Source organism: Lactuca sativa, chromosome 5 (genome assembly GCF_002870075.4).
Source record: "Lactuca sativa cultivar Salinas chromosome 5, Lsat_Salinas_v11, whole genome shotgun sequence".
Lineage (NCBI taxonomy): Eukaryota > Viridiplantae > Streptophyta > Magnoliopsida > Asterales > Asteraceae > Lactuca > Lactuca sativa.
In genome coordinates this window covers 275,789,088-275,807,947 of record NC_056627.2, presented here as the reverse complement: position 1 = coordinate 275,807,947, position 18,860 = coordinate 275,789,088, and the positions used below count along the sequence as shown (strand labels likewise).

Genomic DNA, 18,860 nt, shown 5'->3' with positions numbered 1-18,860 from the left:
TCCAAGACCCGAGAGCAGCATGAGGAGCATCTCAGGGAGCTGCTGGAGGTGCTGAGGCGAGAACGCATGTATGCCAAGTTCTCAAAATGCAAGTTTTTGGTTACGAGAGTTCCAGTTCCTCGGACATCTCGTTAACCAGGAAGGGATTTTGGTCGATCCGGACAAGGTGGAGGCATTTATGCAGTGGGAGACTCCGAAATCCCCTTCAGACATCAGGAGTTTCTTGAGTTTAGCAGGGTATTATCGGAGATTCATTCGTGATTTCTCCAAGATTGTCGTACCCCTCACTCGTCTAATGAGGAAGGGGGTGGATTTCTGGTGGGGCCCTGAGCAGCAGAGGGTGTTTGAGACCCTCTGGCAGTGTTTATGCGAAGCACCGATGTTGACACTCCCCGAGGGAGTTGAGGATTTTATGGTATTTTGTGATGCATCCATCACAGGCTTGGGGGCAATCCTCATGCAAAGAGGACGGGTGGTAGCCTATGCATCGCGGCAGCTGAAGCCGCATGAGACGAGATACCCTAGGCACGATCTTGAGTTGGGAGCGGTGGTTTTCACTCTCAAGATTTGGAGGCATTATCTGTACGGGGTCCAATGTACTATATATACGGATCACAAGAATTTGAGACACATCATGGAACAGCCGAACCTGAACATGAGGCAGCGCAGGTAGCTGGATGTGGTCAAGGACTATGATTGCGAGATCCTTTACCATCCTGGTAAAGCAAACGTGGTTGCGGATGCTCTGAGCCGCAAGTCAACTGGGCCCTCGACCCCAGCTAGGTGTATGAGGATAGCGGTGGATTCCCCGCTAGTGGGTTTGGTCAGGAATGCTCAGATTGAGGGTATGAGACTAGAGAATTGGAAGTTGGAGAGGATTAAGGGCGAAAGTGCCCGGTTTGTTAAGGATAGTCGTGGATTGTTGACCCGTTACGGTCAGGTTTAGGTTCCGATGTCCTGAGGGGTCCGGCAGACAGTGATGGAGGAGGCTCATAAGTCTCGTTTTTCTATTCACCCGGGAGCCACCAAGATGTACCGTGATTTGAGTTCGAGTTATTGATGGCCTGACATGAAGCGAGATATCGCTTGGTTTGTTGAGAGGTGCTTGACCTGTAGGATGGTCAAGGCCGAGCATCAGAGGCCGCATGGTAAGCTGCAGCCTTTGGAGATTCCCATGTGGAAATGGGAATGGATCGCAATGGATTTCATCACGAAGTTGCTGAAGACGGCAAGGGGGTTCGATGCTATATGGGTTATCGTGGATCAATTGACCAAGAGTTGCCATTTCCTAGCCATACGGGAGAGTTCGTTGGCAAAGAAGTTGGTCGACCTGTACGTCAGCGAGGTTGTCTCTCGCCATGGGGTTCCAGTTTCTATCATTTCCGATCGAGATTTCAGGTTTACTTCCCGTTTTTGGCAGAAGTTCCATGAGGAACTGGGTACGCGACTGCATTTTAGTACGACGTTCCATCCGCAGACTGATGGGCAGAGTGAGCGGACCATTCAGACCCTCGAGGATATGTTGAGGGCGTGTGTCATTGATTTCGGTGGGAGTTGGGATTCCCACCTACCACTTGCAAAGTTCGCCTATAACAACAACTATCATTCCAGTATTGGCGTCCCGCCTTTCGAGTTGTTGTGTGGGCGGAAGTGTAGGACCCCAGTCTGCTGGGGCGAGGTTGGGCACAGGGTGATGGGTCGGACAGAGGTAGTTCTGCAAACTACTGAGATGATACAACAGATTAGACAACGACTGCAAACCGCTCAGAGTCGGCAGAAAAGTTATGCCGGCCGACGCGGATCTGAGCTGGAATTTCAGGTGGGCGACATGGTTCTCCTGAAGGTCTCATCCTGGAAGGGTGTGATCCGCTTTAGGAAGATGGGAAAATTAGGTCCCCGTTATATTGGGTCGTTCAGGATTGTTGCCAGGGTTGGCAGGGTGGCTTATAGGCTAGAGCTTCCGGAGGAGCTCAGTCGGATCCACAGCACATTTCATGTTTCGCAATTGCAAAAATGCATTATGAACCAGCAGGTAGTGGTATCGTTGGATGACATTCAGGTCGATGAGCACCTGAACTATGTGGAGAGGCTTGTGGCTATTTTCGAAAGGAAGAAGAAGATTCTGTGGAACAAGGAAATACCTTTAGTAATGGTACAGTGGGAACATTGGAGGGGATCCGAGTGGACATGTGAGCCGGAGGCGGAGATGCGCGAGCATTATCCGGCATTGTTTATCCCAGCGGACTTCGAGGGTGAAGTCTAGTTCAAGTGGGGGAGAGTTGTCACGCCCCGATTCTCAGGTATTGTTTAAATATGATTTGTTGGGCTAAGCTCTACTTGACGAGTTGGTTGACCTACTCGTCGAGTAGCAGCGAGGTGGGATCGCGTGTTAAGTGACCTACTCGACGAGTCCATATTAGGACTCGGCGAGTAGGAGCTGGCAGATGAAACCCTAGATCCCAGGGTTTGCACCTCTATTTAAAGTAGCCTCAGCTTCCTTTGGCCCCTTTGCAGTCTTTGAGAGCTCCTTAAAACCCTAATATGCGTGTATGTGCGCCTATTGTGTGTTTGAAGTTTGAAAAGAGGATCTTTGGAGGGAGAAGGCTTAGAGGAGAAGTAGATTGGAGCAAGTAGAGTGTGGGAATCAACACTTATCTCAGTTATCATCTTTTGGAGGTAACCAAATCGCCTTTTTCCTTGTGAATCTCTTCTATTTGTTGAGTTTTAGGGTTTTTGTGAGATATTAAGTTGGAAAGATGAGCTATGGGCTAGATCTGAGGTTGTAACTTCAGATTTGGACCCTCCTTGGATGCTAGAAGCATAAAGTTATAGTTTTGGTCATGATTGAGGTGCCTAATGAGCATGAAGCTCCATTAAGAAATTGAAATAGGCATTTAGAGCCTTTATAGCCATGCATGCACATAAAGTTTGCAACTTTACGTGATAAGCATGCCCTAGAAGCTTGGATCTGTGATTTGGAGCCGTTGCATGGCTCAAAACAAGTTTGTATGGAAAAAGGATTGAATGGACTCGGCGAGTCGCAAGGTTGACTCGGCGAGTCACATGAAGATGGTCGTGAACTCGACGAGTTGGATGAACAACTCGGCGAGTCCAATGAAGATTACCATAAGACTCGACGAGTTGAAGAACAACTCGGCGAGTCGGATGAGTTTTCCCTAGGATATGTATGCGTTTATATCCGTCGAGTTGCAAGGAGGGAACTCGACGGGTGGCCTTAAAGTTTGGACAAGAATCGAAGGAACTCAACGAGTTACCCCAATGACTCGGTGAGTTGGAATGTGCTTCAAGGAACTCGGCGAGTAGCCGAGGGTACTGGGCGAGTTGGGGGTCAACATGGATTGTTGACCTTGACTGAGGACTTTGAATTTGACCAGGGGTTGACTAGTGGGTTATGGAGTACCTTATAAGGTTAAGGACTTATGAGTCTATTGTACTATGATCATAGGTGGTGGAGCCTGTGTCAAGTGATCCGAGAGTTGGAGTTTATCTTCCGAGTCGACATCTGCAAGGTGAGTTATCCTCACTATATCAATAGGGTCTACGGCACCAAGGCCGAACCTTTAGTTGTTATTGTTATGGTATGCTACATGTGGTTATGGTCTGTTAGATCGGAATCAAGGTAGACAGTATGTTATGCTCTTATGATCCGTAAGGATTGGTATGTTAGTGACCTGCTAGGTCGGTACTCTAGTTACGAGAGAATTCTATGATTGATGATCAGTAAGGTAGATATGTTTGATGTTTGTGTATGCCAGTATATGATAGTTATGCGCACATGGTTATTTGATTGTTGGTTGGGTTGAGGCGGTCCTGCTTTGTGCTGAAGGCCAACATACCCTATAAGCGGTCCAGGGAAACTGCAGGTCCGCGAGGCGGACTAATCATGTCTAAGGCTCGGGATAGATTCAGATAGACTGTAGGCCCAGTAGGACGGTCCAGTTAGGCCGATGGCCAGTATGCATGTTGATTGATTGATTGTTACCGATATGGCATTGTTAGTGTGGTATTTGTATTTTGGGGCTAGCTCACTAAGCCATCGGGCTTATAGTTTCAGTTTATTGTTTCAGGTACTTCAGGACATCATGGCAATGCGAAGGCGTGACCGTACCACTCCTCATCCTTATGTTATGATTTTGGGACACTCTGATGAATATTGATTTGAAAACATTTTTGTAAATGATGCTATTTGATTTTTCATTATGATCGAAAAAGTTTAAATTTGGTATAAAATTTATGGATGTTACAATGGAGGTTTTGAATTCTGGTCCAGTTAAGTATCGATGCCATGAAGTCAAAAGGTTGCTATTAAAAAGTCAAAAGGTTGCTATTCAAGAATAGTCAATGTGATATGGTAATGATGACTTTTCCCTCACATGCCTCTCACGTGTTTAGACTTAACATAAAAATGACGGAGTTGGCCATAAGGATCATCCATTAAAAGTTTTTAAACAATAAAGACAAATCTTTGGCGAACTAAAAGTTTAAGCATAGAAGTAGATTTTTAGGAAACCATACGGACCATTTATGAAGATTTTCGTCTTCAATGGTTAACCCTACAAAGATTTATTACTTTTTCAACATCATCTATTAATTAACATTATTAATTAACATTTGAGTTTTAATTAAATTTTCTTTTTGCCAAATTACCTAATCTATCATTATCTATATTTAAAATTAAGCGCCTCATACAATTTATAATGTACTATTATCAAACATTTCTTTTGGAAACTATAAAATATTATAAAACTTCAAAAATAATAAAATATTATGTATCCGAAATGTTTTAATATATATATATATATATATATATATATATATATATATATATATATATATATATATAGTTAAGTTCAAATGAGAACACTATTTAATGTGCGAACGTGAGAACACTACTTTATGTTTACTATTCTCCTATTAATTTTGTATATACAACGATATAACATTATTCATCAACAAATATACGAACAATCACACATTAATATTCACATTAAAATTTTGTATGTACAACTTTATGACATTATTCATCACCGAATATATGAACAATCACATATTTAACATTCACATTAGAATTTACTAAATTAATACACATATATATATAAATTTTATAGTAGAATAGCAATATAAAATTGAATATACTCATATTATAATTACTACAATACAATACATATTAAATTCATAGTAGAATAGTAACATAAAGTAGTGTTCTCAGGTTCTCACATTAAATTGTGTTCTCATTTGAACTTAACCATATATATATATATATATATATATATATATATATATATATATATATATATATATATATATATAGAGAGAGAGAGAGAGAGAGAGGAATGATCATTTGAGAACTCAAAGTTTTCCGAGAACCCGAGAACCAAACTAGGGCCGTTAGATCAAAATAATAAAAGGTTAAGATCCTTTATGACATTTTTTGTAAATACTTGGGAAAAAAACAACACGAGGGCATGATAATTAAATGATTCAGGGACATTTTTGTGATGAAGTACCATGATTCAACCCCCACCATTCTCTCCCTTCGCTCATGTTCTTCCTAATTGTCGTTATCTTTAGTCGTCGTTGATCTAGAAATTGGAATCGATTTCCTTTTTCTCCACCGCAAGCCGCGACAACTGCTCCCCCTTCTCCTTTTTCGGTGTCGATTGAAGCTTCACCAGATCTAGAGTATTGGAGAAGATCGATGAGCCTCAGTTCTGGAATATTTTATTAGAGAAGATGATCCTATATTGATCGAGTATAATGACGCGTTCGATCGATCGGTGTTTTTACGGCTTCTTATCTCACCAAAAATGTACCCGACCACATATCTCGTACCGGCGGTAGCCACATATCTCTCTTTTCGACGGTAAACATCTCGTTTTCACGTTTTCTTCCCTGATTGATTAGTAGTAGGAGATTTCTTCCTGTAGTGCTAAATCATGTTCTATTTTGTGTATATTTATTTAATTAGTATCAAATTATACTATAGATGTCATCGTTAAATAGGTTTGCTCAATCTCAAAATGAAATCACAATATATGTTTCTTTTCTTTACCTAATGATCCAGCTGGAGCTGTGAATTCTTCTCACAAGGTATTCATGTTAACAATTTACATAATTAACATCACCACATTATATAATTTTTTATATATATATATTTTATAGTGAGGAAGATGGAAAAAGTCGTACAAAACAACTCTTACAGCTTGAAATAAATCGATCACATTGTTTCTTCACCTCTTAATTACCAAATAAAAAGAGGATGTCATGTAGTTTATGAAATGCTTCTAAAATTTCATATCCTTTGTGTCACTGGCAACTCAAAGTCAAATGTTTCAAATTTACCATGTAAGTTTATAAACTAAACAATCTGTTTCCTTTAAATCATTTATGAATTATGATTTATTGATTTATGTAATTGCTTGTATATATGTCAGTTGCTTTTCTTTTGCCAAATAGAGATGCATTGTGTTTGGGAGATAGACTCATAGTGTATCTTCCACGTTTTACAGATATAAATTCTGAAGTTAGAAAAGTTTATGCTCAGGTAAAGCTTTTAGAAAATACTTTAAAAGTTTAATAGTTAAAAAATTATGTTGACTTTATTTACTCTATGTAGATTTCAAACCAGTTTTTTGATATATCTCTTGTCTATCCCAAGACATGTAGCTTCTAATTACACCACACATGTTGAATCATCCCATGCTACTTTGTCATCTCACGAGGACATTATTGCCATTTTGAAAAAAGTAAGCTTTACAATTAATGCCCTAAATAAAAGTTTTTTTTTTTTTTGAAAAAAAAAAGATCAATTGATTTAGTATATAAATGCTTACTTTAAAGTTGTTGTTTACCATTTGTTTAAATAGATATGTTGATTAACAATTCTTTTGGATGGAGATTTGATAAAATTATTGATATACTAATCCTAGAATGTTGCTCCTTGAACTACAAAATAATCATTCATATATGAATTAGGTTGATTTTTTTTTTCATTCGTATAAGGTCATATGCTGATTACCATTAATAAATATGTATTGTTTTTTGTAAAATCTCATACTTATCCTAGAATGTGTTCCAATTTCTTAGTTTTATTATATATGTGTAAATATGTAAAGATTTATAATTTCTTTGAACTCTAAAGTTCTGGGATGTCTAATTTGTTTTTTAATTCAGGAATCCAATTGTGTTGTATGTATGAGGCAGGCCAATACGCAGTGTTTTACATGTTTAATGGTTTAATGGCACTATGGAGAAGGTATTTTGGTTTGTTTGTTTGGAAATTTATTGTGACAAGTTATGATTACTCATTTTAAAAAAAAATTGATAATTTTTTTCTTTTTCTTCATGAGTTAGTTGTTAATTAGCACTTATGAAATTAATTAATTACCACTAGCATGAAGAATTACATGTGTGGTGGAGTTTGTTTAGTTGGTTGCTTTTGATGGTGGTGGAATCTATCATTCCTTAGAGGATGACATGTTTCTTACTCACTGTGAAGTATAGGTTATAATGTGTGTTCTGAGTTAGGAGACCATGTATGTAGGTGATATGGTGTTTTATTTATGCTAGTTAATTTTATATGTTACATAACTAATTAAAGTTAACAAATTATATTCTAATGATATTATGTTCCACTAGATTCATGGTTTGGTGAGTGTATGATGGAGGCTGGAGCTTTAAAGTAAAGACTACATATAGTGAGTGATTCTGTAAACTTTTTTTTAATACTGGATGTAAATCCTCAAGAATATGTTCCGACATTGCCCTTTTTTCTTTGTGTTTTAGGATATAGTCTCTGTACATCCACATACCCACCTTCAGTTCATGTAACTGTAAGTATACCAAAACTGATTATTTTTTTGCATAAATAGTCAAAGAGACAGATGATATATATCTCATCTATTTGAATTACATGTGATTTACATGTAAATCACAAGTGAATAACATATGAATTACATGTGATTCACATGTAAATAACAAATGAATTACATATGGATTACATGTGATTCTCATGTAAATTATATGTAATTCACATATGAATTACATGTAATTCACATGTAAATCATAAGTGAATCACATATGAATTACATGTGATTCACATGTAAATCACAGTGAATCACATATGGATCATATGAATTACATGTGAGTCGCATGTAATTCACATGAAAATCACATATGCATTATATGTGATTCACATGTAACTAACATGTGATTCACATTGAATTACATGTGATTTACATGTAATTCACATATGATTAATTTGTGATTCACATGTAAATTACAAGTGAATTACCTATGAATTACATGTGATTCACAAGTTAATCACATATGAATTATATGTGATTCACATATTAATCACATGTAAATCACAAGTGAATCACATATGAATTACGTCGATATGCACACATGCATTTTGTGTAAGTGTTCTTCGTTAATTATTTTTTTTAATTTTCTTGTGAATTTCACATATAAATCTTAAAAGATATAATCAAATGTGAATATCATATTATATAATCACATGTGAATCTTACATAATATATACATGTGCGTGTTCTTGCATTAATCAATTTTTTTTTATTTTCTTGTAGATTTTGAAGAATTTTTGGAAAATATTGAAGAGGTGAAAAGTGATAAATTGAAGAAAATATGAAAATCTTGATATGAAAAAATGATAACACTGTGAATCTTTGTAGTTTTTTTATATTTTATTTTATATAAAATAAAATACTTGTATTATGTTTATAGAATGATTAACATAAATGAGATTTTTATAATTTACTTACGAATATTATAGTATAAGAAATATGCATATATGCATTTGAAAAAATATACATATATGCTCCTAAAACATTGTTTTTTATTGTTAAAAAAATGCAATTTTGAAAAAATTTGCACTTTTCTATAAAAATCGCTATTTTTTTTTTTTTTTTTGAAAAAAATTCATTTTTTCTGAAAAAAAAATGCAGCTTTTTTGAAAAAAAATATACAGTTTTTTTCTAGAAAAAATGTTGTTTTTTTGAAAAAAAAATGCAGTTTGTTTTTGAAAAAAAAAATGCAGTTTTTTTTGAAAAAAAAAATGCATTTTTTTATAAAAAAAAAAAAGATGGTTTTTTTAAAAAATATTTTTTTTTCATTTTTTATTTGAAAAATTCATGTTTTTGAAAAAAATTAAAAAATCTCCATTTTTTAAAAAAAAATCAAAAATTATTTTTTTAAAAAAAATAAATCCGAAATTTTTAGTTATTTTGTTAATTTTTAGACATTTATATTAATATATTAAATAAAACAAAAAAATTAAACATTAAATGAAATTGGTAAGATGACTATCATGTCCTTAACGAAATACTTTTGATCCAACGCTCTACTTTTAGTTCTCGAGTTTTCGGGAAACTTTGAGTTCTCAACCGATCTCAACCGTATATATATATATATATATATATATATATATATATATATATATATATATATATATATATATATATATATATATATATATATATATATATATATATATATATATATATATATATATATATATATGTTGAGGCTCAATAAAAAAACCATAATTAACATGGAGCAAAGAACCAATCGTGAGTGTCGGAAATCATAATGATCAACGACTAAGGAAATAAATGTACAATTGTACATTGGATGCGCACACCGGATTATACTAAAAAATCAACCTCTTTACCAAAAAATCCATCTAATTTTTTCGTTTAAAATTTTTTTAGGCCACATTTTTAATTGAAAAAAAAAATAAATATACCCTTGTTTTCGATTTTTCATCCTGTTTCCATAGAGATCCGTAATGATATATAAAAAACGATTTTTTTTTGAAAAAAAACTCACTTCATTTTGTTAGTTTTTTTTTAATATTTAAGTTTATTTTTATCAAAAAAAAAGTTTATTTTTATAAAAAAAAAAAAAAAAACTAATTATACAAAAAAAATATTAGTTTTTTTACTCTATTAATAAAACATCAAAACCGACTAAAACAACATTGATTAGTGTGGATTCACATTGTGAATCTAAACTATAAATATTTCAATTTTTAATATTCACAATGTGAAAAAACTCGATTAGTTCAGATTCACATTGTGAGTCTGACTTGCTATTATACACACTATGAATCTGAAAAGGTTCACAAAAAAAAACCCTCGATCAGTGTAGATTCACATTGTGAATCTTAACTGTAAAATATTTCAATTTTTAATATTCACAATGTGAAAAAGCTCGATCCGTTCAGATTCACATTGTGAATCTGACTTACTATTATGCACACTATGAATTTAAGAAGGTTCACAATGTGAATCTGAACAGGTTCACGATGTGAATCTGAACGGAAATATTGTTTTTTACACGAATATGAATATATGTTTAAAAAGTACAAAAAATCATGAATTTTGATATATTTATTAATCAACGTTATGACCGTAAATATACCCCAAATCACGACGCTTTATCGGACGTCAAATGTAACTTATATGGAAGGTATCTTGTCGGGATTGTAGCTAGTAATCGCAGGTGGGGTTGTCATGGCCCCGTATATATCTATACATAACATCCTATCTCTCGCAAGATTAACGATAATAGGTATTGGGATATGTCGAATTTAATCAAAGCCTTTGAATGAATAACCAACTTACTAAAGCATTACCCCTAAGCTTTTATCTTTTATCTTACCATAATTACCAATATATATATATATATATATATATATATATATATATATACACACACACACACACACACACATACACACACACATCGCACTGTCTTTGTATATACCTCTCTAAGGTATATATCATCAAATGATTTATATATATATATATATATATATATATATATATATATATATATATATATATATATATATATATATGATAATTATATTTATGATCTCATAATTATCTTATATATAAATCGTCATATATATACCCTAATTATGATTATTTTAATATGGTATTTGGACAGAGTAGCAACTAAGTATTGTGCGCATCCTAAATCTTGTCTTGCATAACTCCTAGGTAGTAAGGTTTCCTTGGAATTTAGCGATTATAACATCTAGGTAACACCTACTCCTATATTGTTAGGCATTATAACCTTTAGACATAAGATCATAGCTTAAAGCTAGACATAATATCTACAGTTATACTACAATAAGACATCTAACTTGTTATAAAATGATTTGTCATTTATAAAATAAACATTATTATAAAACCATTTGATAAGCATGTATTCCCCTTAAAAACATTTAAAATAGTAAAATAGTGGTCGTGAACTCACTCTAGGGTTTGAAACCGTTGATGTAGGGTAGAGACGAGCTCGTAACTCCGGGGACCAGTCCATGAGGTAGCACACGGACCAGAGAGAAAGAGAGAAGTGAATGATGGTGTACTGAAACTGAATGGCACAACCTTTTATTTATAGTCGGTATTTGGGGGTGCGCGTCGCACATTTCCTATGTGTAATGTGCACTCGAACACCGTGGCTCGACATGAAGTTGCCATGTGTCACCTCCCTACTCAGCCACGTCACTCGCAGTCTAACCGAATCCAGTGTCAGGTGCGCGACGCGCGGAGGCGCACACTTGAAGCGCAAGTAATGATTTTTTCAAAAATCATAACTTCCTCTTGTGCTCCAATCTAGACCCTCTCTATATCTATGTGACGATCTCAACAGGTACTATAACTTTCCATTTGGTTGTTTTGACTGGTTTTGACTTTCATTTTCGAGCCCAACAAGGGTAAGAATTAATGATTTTATAAAAAAAACTTGCTCATATAGATCCCGTTTTCAACAAATTTTTTCTTAAAGTTTATATCTCTAGGAGTACTACGAAACACCTTTTTGCACTTTTAGTCAAAATTCAACCAATCTCTAAGTATTGTTTTGACGTAATTAATTTTAACTACGTGGTTGATTTATATTTTTATAAAATCCATAACTCTCTCCTTTGGAGTTGGATTTTTATGAATCTTATATCCTTGAGATCACGTTAACATGTACTATCCAAGTATGTTAACTGTATCGAAAAACGTCACAACTTTTTGATCGCTAATTTTTAGAGTCTAATGGACAATTTTTAGCAAATAAATGTAACAACATATCTGATTCTTATTATCTTAAAAACCGAATATTACAATGCTTTCTATTACATTTATTTTCCTATTATTTCCAAACGGTGACTAGTGACAGAATTTCTTAGGGTTGTCAAGTCTTACTTTCTTCCGGGCGTTCACTAAATATCATCGAAGGTACTACGTTTGTCTCTTTTTCTCCTTCTTTGTTTTCTTTTAAATATGGTAAAAAAGGGAGCTCGATCTCGTGCAAACATCATAGCTATACTTGACGATGATTTCGTAGATCTAAAAATCCTTTCCTACGAGGAAACTTATACCTTCGATGACAATAGTATCGAAGCTTTGAATTCGTTTGGAACCTTTCCTGCCGATACTGTTTTTAAACCTTTTGATGTCAGGATTCAACCATATTTTATTTCTTCCATTTGGGTTTGCTTTCCTGAGTATCCTTTCACCCTAGGTCTTTCTTATCCCTTCTTCGGGATTATCTGTTAATTCTTCGAAATTACCAAAATCTTGTATATCCAGGTCATGCTGGCGGTTTGGAGGATTCTTTATTGGATTGATCGTCTGAATTGTTCCATGGACCTTAACATTGGTTTAAACGTGTTAGCCTATGTCTATGATCTTTCAACTTTCGGAAACTCTCGTTTCCTGTTGAAAGTTAAGACTGAAAAACCACCCCTTATCTTGAAGTCCAAGTAAAACGATGGTGCTTGGAAAGGGAGATACTTTTTCGTGAAATGTGACTCGATTCCCGGTGAAAATATTTTACCTTAATCCTAGGTAAATAAGGATAGGGTTTCTTGTCTCTATATTAAGGATCCCGATATTTTCGCTTCTTATTTTGTTTGATTTTTTGCAGCTTTCAAGTTCGACGAGCTAATTCCTCCCACTGAAGATACTAAAGATTGAATTAAGAACTTTCTTGCTCTGACCGAAATTGATAAGACATTCAAGCTTGATTCTTCTAATCACCAAGAAAGTTCAACTGCCATCGTCCCTATGGCTACCGGTAAGGATCCTTAAGCACTTTCATCTCTTGTCTTGGGAGATCTTAAAGATTTCTTTGGTATTCCCAGGATCCAAAGCTACATGTGTTAGTGCTCATTTCTCCCTTTCTGATCTTGACACGACCATGTCAAGTGGCTAGTTGCACATGAAGAAAGAAAATATTGGCTCCTCCCTTGTCTCAAAAAAGGCTCATATTGATCTGACTATGAAGACTTCGGGATCCCGAAAGAGAAGGTGTTGTTTGTTTTTTTAAAAACCACTTCTGGCCATTTATTGTTGCGCCGCACACGTGCAACACTTGACTCTTCGCAGCTGTTTGTTTTTCAGAAGACTTATGACTTAAAACCTGATGCATGTGTGCTGCGTGGCGCAACACTTGACTATCTGCTTCAAACCTCTTCACACCTTACTTTAACTTATCGCAACAATCTACAGAGGTTAAAAAACAAACATATTTTTATTACATAATGCAACCGTTTGGTTTCCCTATTCTGCTACAGAGGATTGCAGAGGTGGTTCGCATATTTAAGATACTATCGCTTCAAAAAAACAAATGGCACCTAAGAGAATTTGTTGTTTGGTAATGTGAATACGTTCAACCTCAAATAACTATTATTATTATTATGGATTTTTTTTTTTATGATTCTCATTATATCATAATGTGTTCTTAATAATTGTATTATGTAAGAATGAGAATGAATGATAAAACGATGCGTGAGAATAAAAATAAATAAGAAATGAGAATGCATGATAATGACAATATTTATATGTGGTTGAACGTATTTATATTATAATAGCACTGTCTACTCACGTCCGCACAATAAATGTTATCCGTATTTTAACCAAATTACCTTATGGAAAGAAACAAGAAAACAAGAAATGCTTATAACTTAACCATCCAAACCTGTTGAAAAATGTGGCTATATTTACATTTACAACGACGTCAACACATCATGACACATATGAAATTTCTAATATCAACGAAATAACAGTCAAACACTAAGACAAAAATATTTAGAAAATAAATATATCAATCAAATCAATAATAAACATCGAAATGTCCTGTTTAAAGAAAATCCAGACGCTTTTTATATAATTTTCTTGCTATTGTTTTGACAAATGTCCAATGTAACATACAAATGAAATACGCATGCTGATTCAAAATTTTACATACGTATATAAATCAATAATTTATGAAAAGATAAATGTATTTTAATGTGTTAGAACGAGACTCCTAATACCTAACCCTCATCAACTAGAGATTTCACGATCAACATATAATTTGTGGGCATGCGTGTGTATAGAAGTTAAGAAAAATGTGGTAAAGGTCAATAAATGTCGGCCCGTTGATTTTGACTTTCCTAGACAAATACAATTTAATAAATTCTTTGGTTGCTTGATAAATGCCTTATAATATGTCTTATCTATATAATGTATTTATACATAACGGGTTGACTATAAACTCTTTCTTATCGAAACATGTCTCTAGTATAAATTCTTGCCTTATCTATTGTATTTATAGTATATACGTAGTGTACCTTTCTTGTGTGTGAAACCTTGAACAAGAAACACGATATAATATTCCAAGATAAAAATTTTCAATTTGTATATGATGTAAGTCCATATTTTATTCTTGGGTTATTGTCACTATAGCCCAACAATGTTTCGTATATTGGTTTAAATGGTTCATCGTGATTTTTTTTGCCTTTAAAGGGTACGAACTTGTGTTTTACCGGGTAATTTCATACATTTACCCATTTTTGAAGGTTACACTGCCTTGTCAACTGTCAACTAAGCAGGCAAGTCAACAATGACTCAATGGTGATGACTCAGTGGTGAGTCGACTCATCATTGCCACGTAAGTCAAGACTTATTACGCTTAAGCACAAAATCGAACTTCGTCTTCTTCTTAAGAGAGAAAAGCAAGAATACTCAAACCTTTGGTTCCTTTGTGTTCTTCAAGAGAAAAGCAATACACAAAATCAAGAACACCCAAACAAAGTGAACACAAAATTTACTTACAAATGTAAGAATCTCCACTGCAAATCTGCCTCATTACTATCATGAAAATATTTCAATGACATCGCTCTACAAACTCTATGGTTGGGAAGTTCGTGGTTACCCTCAGAAAGTATACGACGTTGTTCTCTTTAACAACAAGGTCGACATGCTTACAACCAGATGGAACGAACTCCACCCTTACATCACTCAATTTGTTCTTCTCGAAACGAATTCCACCTTCACAAGCATCCCCAAACCCCACTATTTCGTAATCAATCGAGAAAAATTCGATTTAATTGAACCTAGATTAACCTACGGGACAATCAGTGTACAATTTAGAAAGGGGGAGAATTCGTTTATCGAAAAGGCGTGTCAACAATTGGTGTTCGATCATCTTCTCAGAATTGTTGGAATTGAAGATGGCGATTTGCTAATAATGTCGGGTGTCGATGAAATCCTGAGTGCTCATATCATCGATCTTTTGAGATGGTGCGACGGACCTCCGTCGGTGATTCATCTTAACTTGAACAACTATGTGACAACCCGAAAATCTTTATCTTATAAGTCCATCCAATCAACCAAGAGTCAGACTTAATTCCATTGCCTTCTAGCCTTGTTAAGGGTCATTTTAAGAGTTCTAAAGCCTAGTACGCTCAAGGATTGTGTGTTAGGACGCGTTATCTTGGAATAAATAGTTTGCACTCGAGCCTAGAACACCTTCAAAGGTGGTTCATGGCCGCAAAATAGGTTCATGGCCGTAAACCCATGCTTGGGCTATGAACCACCCTCCATATATATGAGATTGCTTCATTTATTCTTCATTTCTCCAAGCTCCGGCCGTGAACTACCCATTCTCTCTCATGTATCATCAAGTGAAGGCTCACTTTTCACTCCAAAACGTAAGCATCTCGTCCCTATTCTTGTTTATGCTTGAAACCTCCTTTGATTACACCATTGATTCATCACTTTCATCATCATCTTTAAGATCTTTAAGAGTTCACGGCTGTGAACCCTTCATACGGTCGTGAAACCTTCATAAGATCTTGGGTCGTGAACCATTGTAAGACCTTGAACCCTCCTTCCATGGCCGTAAACCCTTTAGAAGATCATGCTTGGGCCGTGAACACATCATGTGTTCTATGGCCGTGAACCCTCCCATGGTCGTGAACACTTCTTGTGTGGCCGTGAACTCCCTTCAATCCATCATATGTGATTCTAACACTCCATTGAGAGTGTTTACTAGTTCCTAAGGTTGGTTCCTTGCATGTTAGTTGTTTTAAACACTAATTACATGCCTATATATGCCATTATATGTCATTTAGGACTCGTTTGTGTCTCGAGACTTCATTTGTGGAACTTCTCATCCATACACGAGCCTTCAACCGAATCACCCACATAAGGTGAGTTCATACCCCTATAATCATTCTTTTAAATGGTTTTAAATGCTTTTAAGGGGGGTAATACAAGTATGACACAAGAAATGTTGTGTTACAAAAATATAAATTGCTTATTATGTCTTTGTACCAATAAACTGTGTTTAGAACATGAAACTTTGAATACAACATAGAAATAAGCTTTAAAACTTTAATAAGTGTAACTTAAAGTACAAAAGGATCTTTTTATAAACTTATCTGTCAAATATAAAAAATATTTTCCACATTATTACTTGTAAAGTCGTTAATCCAGCTTGTGAGACACGTTTTTGAGTACTCACATAAGTACCAATGAAAGTCTACCCTTACGACCAGAGTCTCCTGGAGGGAGAGCGCGAGTTTGTGTATAGATCTATACAGGATTGACAATCCCACACCTCACTGTTAGCTACAACCGGAACGGCAAGTCTGCGGGTGACAAATCTCATATTCTTTTCGACGTCTACAATACGTCATGGTTAACCGGTCCAATTAGTATGGTCGTAAAACTCACAATAGATAACAACGATTTATATACGTAGTAATGAACTTTTCATGAACAAATCTCAAAGGATCTAACTATGTGATTACCCAATGTATACTTTAGGGTTAGATAAAACTGAAGTCCGATAGACAATGGAATGTGTGCTTTCCACCTCATTTCTTGTTCCTTGTTTGGTTGTGGGCTTAGGGTAGATTCACCCATTCAACTGTCTATTCGATCTCGGTTTTATGCAACTCGTATGTATTAGGTAATCATATGAGGGTAGTATCGTCGTATCAGGTATCCAGAACAACCAACTTTTATTCAGTTTAAACACATCAACAAAACTAGACATCATTGTAGTAAGTATAGGGAGTATACTTGTGCTTTTCAAACTTAGAACAACATGGACATCCAGTCGGTTTTTATAGAAAATATAGGATTTTCTATGGTAAACATCATTCTTTTAAGGTAAACAATTTTCGATTGAACTTTCTGAAAACAATAGCATTTTTACCAAAAACAATGTTTCCCAATTGAATTAGTGAAACTAGAAACTTATTTATAAAAGGGTTTAATACTTCTTATTAAACTAGTATAACATAAAGGACCTTAAGTGGTTAATTCTATAATACCTTAGTTTATACATCAGAGTTATATATAATTAATATCCGATACGGAGTGGAATGTGTGACTTCCATCTCATTTCATGTTCCTTGTTTGGTTGTGGGCTTAGGGCAAATTCACCCATTTAACTATCTGTTCGATATTAGATTATATATAGCTTGTATAAACTAAATGATTATAGAAGGAACCATTGTGGTTACTATTTTTACTAAAGGAAATATATGATTTTCTTAAAGAATGTTTTCATCAAAAATAAAGAACTATTATAGTTAACTCTGTAAGTACCAAATGAATACGCCAAGTTTATATACAGTGAAGATCTAACAAGTAATGGGATGTGTGACCTCCGCCTCATTCCCTGTTCCTTGTTTGGTTGTGGGCTTAGGGCAGATTCACACAATCAATTGTCTGTTTACTCTAAATTGTATATAACTTGTATTCATTTAGTACTCATAGAAGGAATTGTAGAGTCATTTTACTTTCATTTCATCATATCAGAAAATATAGGATTTTCTGGGGGAACAAACCAACTTTTCTAAAAAAAAATTACAACTTACTTGTCATCACTTAAATATTTATGAACTCACCAGCTTAAATGCTGATCTACTCTTTCAAAATAACTTGTATTCTCAGGAAACTAGTAGAGAGGTACGCGCATTGGGATTCAGAAGATGAAGTATAGTAGCTTCATGTCTTGTTTTGTTATTTGCTTTTGGATTCAATCTTTGTGAATCACTACTTTGTAAACACTTTAATATTAATACAAAGGTTGTTTGTTACTATGATTGCTATGATACATGTGTTGTGATACTAAACATGGCGTCCTTTGCCCCCGAACGTTTTTGCCGTTTCGATTTAGGGGTGTGACAAACTACTTGTATCCCTTCGAATTCAATGTCGATCATGGCAGCTGGAGGGCCTCTGTTTACCAATATCAAAAAGGAAAAACAAGATATGTTTATTACAAACAAACCAACTATTTGTTAGCTGATTCATGGTGGTATTGTAGCTTTTGTTTAAGAAAAATCAGAGATTTCGTGTTCAAGATGAAAGCGTATAGCCATACAAATCAAGTGAGATTTTCTCATTTTCTTGATCCCAAAAGGATTCAGAATGTGAGTTGCAACGGGATGACTTGTACGATATGCTTCCCGAGGAGTACACTTTCATGGATATTATCTCAAAAATGGGCCTGATTCCTCATTCTTATTCGTGTGT

The 18,860-nt window shown here is 34.9% G+C and overlaps 1 protein-coding gene across 1 annotated transcript; it reads left to right on the top strand.

Moving 5' to 3' along the window:
* Positions 1 to 6,299: 6,299 nt before the first annotated feature.
* On the top strand, positions 6,300 to 15,714 carry LOC111898550 (uncharacterized). The gene is made up of 5 exons (XM_042902110.1): positions 6,300 to 6,366; positions 6,456 to 6,565; positions 12,336 to 12,533; positions 12,633 to 12,805; positions 15,150 to 15,714. Exons 1-5 carry the CDS (start codon positions 6,300 to 6,302, stop codon positions 15,712 to 15,714), a joined length of 1,113 nt encoding a protein of 370 aa, XP_042758044.1.
* The last annotated feature ends 3,146 nt before the right edge of the window (positions 15,715 to 18,860 follow it).

What these genes read in the sequence shown, in the direction of transcription:
- LOC111898550 (XM_042902110.1), top strand. Translation starts at nt 6,300, where the DNA reads ATGCTTCTAAAATTTCATATCCTTTGTGTCACTGGCAACTCAAAGTCA. An exon ending in AAATGTTTCAAATTTACCAT is followed by an intron (nt 6,367 to 6,455) that starts GTAAGTTTATAA and finishes TATATATGTCAG; the next exon opens with TTGCTTTTCTTTTGCCAAAT. An exon ending in CCCCTTATCTTGAAGTCCAA is followed by an intron (nt 12,806 to 15,149) that starts GTAAAACGATGG and finishes TACAAATGTAAG; the next exon opens with AATCTCCACTGCAAATCTGC.